The sequence below is a fragment of the Priapulus caudatus genome, unplaced genomic scaffold (genome assembly GCF_000485595.1).
Source record: "Priapulus caudatus unplaced genomic scaffold, Priapulus_caudatus-5.0.1 Scaffold1988, whole genome shotgun sequence".
Lineage (NCBI taxonomy): Eukaryota > Metazoa > Priapulida > Priapulimorpha > Priapulimorphida > Priapulidae > Priapulus > Priapulus caudatus.
In genome coordinates, this window is record NW_014579049.1 from 11,668 (window position 1) to 16,590 (window position 4,923).

The 4,923-nt window shown below is 47.6% G+C and overlaps 1 protein-coding gene across 1 annotated transcript in view; it reads right to left on the reverse strand.

The window, feature by feature from the left end:
• Window positions 1–258: 258 nt before the first annotated feature.
• Window positions 259–4,923, reverse strand: part of LOC106818036 (N-acetylgalactosamine-6-sulfatase-like) — a gene marked incomplete at its 3' end in the record, with an annotated part of 17,766 nt that continues 13,101 nt past the window's right edge. The window contains 3 exon segments of the mRNA XM_014822750.1: window positions 259–376; window positions 2,511–2,632; window positions 3,467–3,569. Of these exon segments, the coding sequence (XP_014678236.1) occupies window positions 259–376; window positions 2,511–2,632; window positions 3,467–3,569 (343 nt within the window).

Here is a 4,923-nt window from a genome sequence, read left to right on the forward strand (position 1 = left end):
GTACATTAAACGACGCAACGCGAAACGTTGATTCGAAAGTCTTCCGGGCATTCGTTCGTCTGAGATTTTTTCCGCGTCGCTGCCGACTGCTTGACCTTCGGTAGGGTCGTTACCGCGCGCCGGCGAAAGTCGCAACGAACTCACAGCGACACGGCGAAAGTCACAACGAGCTCACAGCGACACGGCGAAAGTCACAACGAACTCACAGCGACACGGCGAAAATCTCGAAAAGCTAGCGCCGACCGCTAGCGCCCTCACCTGCACTGCGACGTCGCACACGTTCAGCTGCGGCGTTCCCGCCACCAGGTTGCGCTTGTGTTCCACGACGATGCGTCGGATCGGCGACATGGCGGCGTCGTACTCGGGGGAGGAGAATCTAAAACGGCGGAAACGAACACGGAACGAAAGCCAATTTTGTGTCAATTTTGTCTATTTTAAGATATCCAATCGCCTTTCCGTCGAGATTTCGGAGCGAATTAGGATACGAAGCGCGAGTTAGGAGATGAAGTGTGCATAGAATACTGAGCCAACGAGTGCACCATCTGGCCTGGCCACTTATAGCCACTGCGGAGAAAACACTTAGTCGCACGCAACTCGTAAATTAATACATAGAGTATGTGCCTCCACACTGCTACCCGCCGCCCCGGGGGAGCATCGTAGCTGCAATTGTTTTTTTAATTTGACGAGAAAAACACGCGGTCCTAATCACGAACATTGACGCGAAATCGCGAGGGGATGACGGAGCACCAAAAATATCATCAATGCAAACAAGCGCTGCGTAAAAAATGCCCAATTGGTCGCTGCCAATGTCGAACACGAATTCGATTCGAGGTGCGGGAACGAGCGAGGGAATGACGAACGGCGGAATGCAACGACGCACGTCGGAACGCAACGACGCACGTCGGAACGCAACGACGGCAACGTGCGGAAACGGCAAGCGACGGCAGCGTCGGAAAGCGCAACGTACCACTTTCGGAACGCAACGACCAGCGTCGGATACGCAACGACGCAGTCGAACGCAATGGACGCAATGTAGGAACGCAATGATGGCAGTCGGAAACATCGACTCATTGCAAGCCAGATGGAGATTACAAGAAAATTTTTGAAGGCGGGTTTAGGAAGATTGTACTCAACGGCTATTATACCACCATATATCTACATACAGGAGGGGGCAGGGTGGGGGTTTGGAGGCGGGTGGAGGGGGCTGCTATAGGCAAGAGCAGTTTCAGGTCCTTTGTAACAGTCAACAAATCCATGTTAACCGTCCTCTTGAGGTCAAAAGGTTATCCGACACTTACTCTTCGCACGTCAGGCCGAATGTAGATTTCATGTCTTTCAATAAAGTGGTATACCAACGGTAGGTCACGGCTGAAAGCAAAAAAGTTTTTGGCACTCGGGTCTGTTAGAGCCCATGTCCTCAGAACAATGTCTTGATACCTTTCCCACTGCAGCTTTGACTGTGACCTCGCAATTTCGCGCTGGTGATGGTTTCCTCCCCATCGAACACTATACATCAAATATTAAGAGGGTAGGTCAAGCCGTTGCGATTTGTGCGCGCAATTCCGTATTTCCTCACTATACCTTAAGTTAAGGGGGAAATATTCGCCCTTCATTGACCATCTTGACCTTTGACCGCTTGACCGCCCGAAATTCGACATCCCGATCCTTTTTGGCGATACCGGCCCACCCGACGTCGAAATATATGCAGAGCGCGTACGTCGAATGGTTAAAATCTGTCGTCGCAACTGTTGACGGAGCGGGCACGGTCGGACACTCATGCGATTCTACCACGCTGGGCATCCGACTGTCGTCAGCTGAGGGTGATAATAATGCTTTAGTTATTTTAAGCGAGCCTTGTTTGTGCTTAGCTAACAGGATCAACTCAGATAGCGGACATTACGGAGCGTCCGTCCGTGAATCTGCGGGCTGAAGCAACCGAGAAACGGCTGCCCGCCCAGACGTGCTCAGGCGATTACTAACGGAGGGCGTGAAGTCCTCGAGTAAAGCGACGCGAGAGAACACGCTCGCCCCGCCTCCCTGGCAATTTTATTCAGGGGGAAAATCAACAGAGTGAGAAGCTGTCTCTCTCTGCTTCCCCCCCCTTCTGCTTGACGGCGCCGACGCTTTCCTCTCTCTCTCCGTTCGCTCTCTCTCTCTCTCTCTCTCGCGGCCCCCCCGTCTGCTTCGTCGTCTATTTGAGTGCTCTCCTCTCTCTCTCTCTCTCATCTACTCTCTCTCTCTCGATCTCTCTTCTCTCTCAGTCTCTCTCCTCTCCTCGTCGTCTCCGGTCGCATCTCTTCGCCTCTCTCGTCTCTCTGTCTCTCTCTCTCTTCCTCCTCATCTCTCCTTTCCTCAGTCTCTCTCTCTCTCTTTCTCTCTCTCTCTCTCTTTCGCCCCCTGAAGTTTTAAAGTTGCTTTAGTCATTTTAACAGGACGTGTTCATCTTAGCCAAGATCGAGTCGGACTCTCGGTAAGGCGGTTGGAGAAACGGCGCGCGCTCGCGCACTTACCTCACGGGGAATTTTTCGCCGGGGTCGCGGCCGAGGTGGAAGAGCAGGGGTCGCGCCGTGTGGTTCTGCTGCTCGTGCTGCGTCATGTTGGCCAACACCTGTCCCGGACAGAAGTCGATGCCCTGCAGACATACACACACACGCGCGCATTAACGTATAACACAAACACTCGCACATATGTACATATATGTGCGTGTATACATATATGTATATGTATGTATATTATATCAGGAGTAGATAATAGAGACTCTATTATCTACTCCTGATTATATATATCTATATATCTGTATATATATATACTTATAAGACGCAGGAATATGTGTAGTGTATTTATAGCGTGAACAAACATATATCTATACTATGCTATACTATATGTAGTACAGTTATGTTCATGCATGTATGCATATATACATATATGTATATATATACACAAATATACACGTGACACGTGGTAGAAGTCAACTGTATATATATATATATACACAAATATACACGTGACACGTGGTAGAAGTCAAACCACATCTAGTCTGGGTCCCATTACTAGAAATATGCACGCAAATACAAGTATAAAGAAAGCAAACCTGAAGAAATGAATGAAAACCTGAATGAAAACGAGTTACGGAAGCAATTCGTGTTTCTATTTATAAATTCATAACTCCATTTCAAATTTCTTTGAAGGACAAAAATTTGCCAATATGTTAATTACATCAGATGTTACGGCAGGGCCCCACAATAAAAATGACAACGGTAATTTGTGCATACATAATTAAATTTATTTGTCTAAAGCCTTGAATAATGTATAATAGGCCTCGAACGAAATCGCACGCATATTAATGACAAAATAAATGTGACAAGAGCCACGTGAAAATACTCGCAATCATAATTAAGGGAATTAATCAATATCATGTTTAATTATTAAGCTAATGCAAACGCTAGTCACTTAAAACCACATGTACCACTTTAATCTCGTCCCAGCCATTCGACCAAGTCCAATAATGGGCCTTGTAAAATCCATATCTGACTGCCATCATCTCATTTCCTCGATAGAAGAACACTGGTCTACATTAGAATAAAAATGGGGGAAAGTGAGGTATATATACGTACACCACCAAGAAGACAATTAAGTTCACTACTACATAAATAGCACATACATGCATGGTATCGAGAGCTCATAAACTACACAGCAATTTATGTACCCTAAATATATAAATAACGGAACGCAACGACGCACGTCGGAACGCAACGACGCACGTCGGAACGCAACGACGCACGTCGGAACGCAATGACGCATGTAGGAACGCAATGATGCAGGTCGGAAAACATCGACTCATTGCAACCAGATGGAGATTACAAGAAAATTTTTGAACGGGTTTAGGATGATTGTAATAACCTATATACACACATATATATACATACAGGGAGGGGGAGGGTGGGGGTTTGGAGCGGGTGGAGGGGGCTCTAATAGCAAAAGCAGTTTCAGTCCTTTGTTAACAGTCAACAAATCCATGTTTAACCCTCCTCTTGAGGGTCAAAAGGTTATCCGACACTTACTCTTCGCACGTCAGCGGAATGTAGATTTCATGGTCCTTTCAATAAAGTGGTAAAAACGGTAGGTCAGCGCTGAAACAAAAAAGTTTTGCACTCGGTCTGTTAGACCATGTCCTCAGAAAATGTCTGATACCTTTCCCCCACTGCACTTTGACCTGTGACCTCCAATTTCGCGCTGGTGATGGGTTTCCTCCCCATCACACTATACATCAAATATTAAGAGGGTAGGTCAAGCCGTTGAGATTTGTGCCGCAATTCCGTATTTCCTCCTATACCTTAAGTTAAGGGGGAAATATTCCCCCTTCATTGACACATCTTGACCTTTGACCCTTGACCCCCAAATTCGACATCCCGAGTCCTTTTTGCGATACCCCCCCCGACGTCCCAAATATCAAGACCGTACGTCGAATGGTTAAAATTTGTGTCCAACTGTTGACGGACGCACGGTCGGACAATCATGCGATTCTACAAGCTGCATCCGACTTCGTCAGCTGAGCTGATAATAATGCTTTAGTTATTTTAACGAGACTTGTTTGTCTTAGCTAACAGGATCAACTCAAGATAGCGCAATTACGAGCGTCCGTCCGTGGAATTGCGGGCGAAGCAACCGGAGAAACGCTGCCCGCTCCAGTACGTGCTCAGCGATACTAACGAGCGTGAAGTCTCGGTAAAGCGACCGGAGAAACACCTCCCCGCCCCCTGCAATTTTATTCAGGGGGGAAAAATCAACGTGGGAACTTCTCTCTCTCTCTCCTCCCCCCTCTCTCTCGCGCGCACGCTTTCTCTCTCTCTCTCGCTCTCTCTCTCTCTCTCTCTCTTTCTCGCTCTCGCTCTCTCTGCTCTCTCTCTCTCTCTCTCTCTCTCG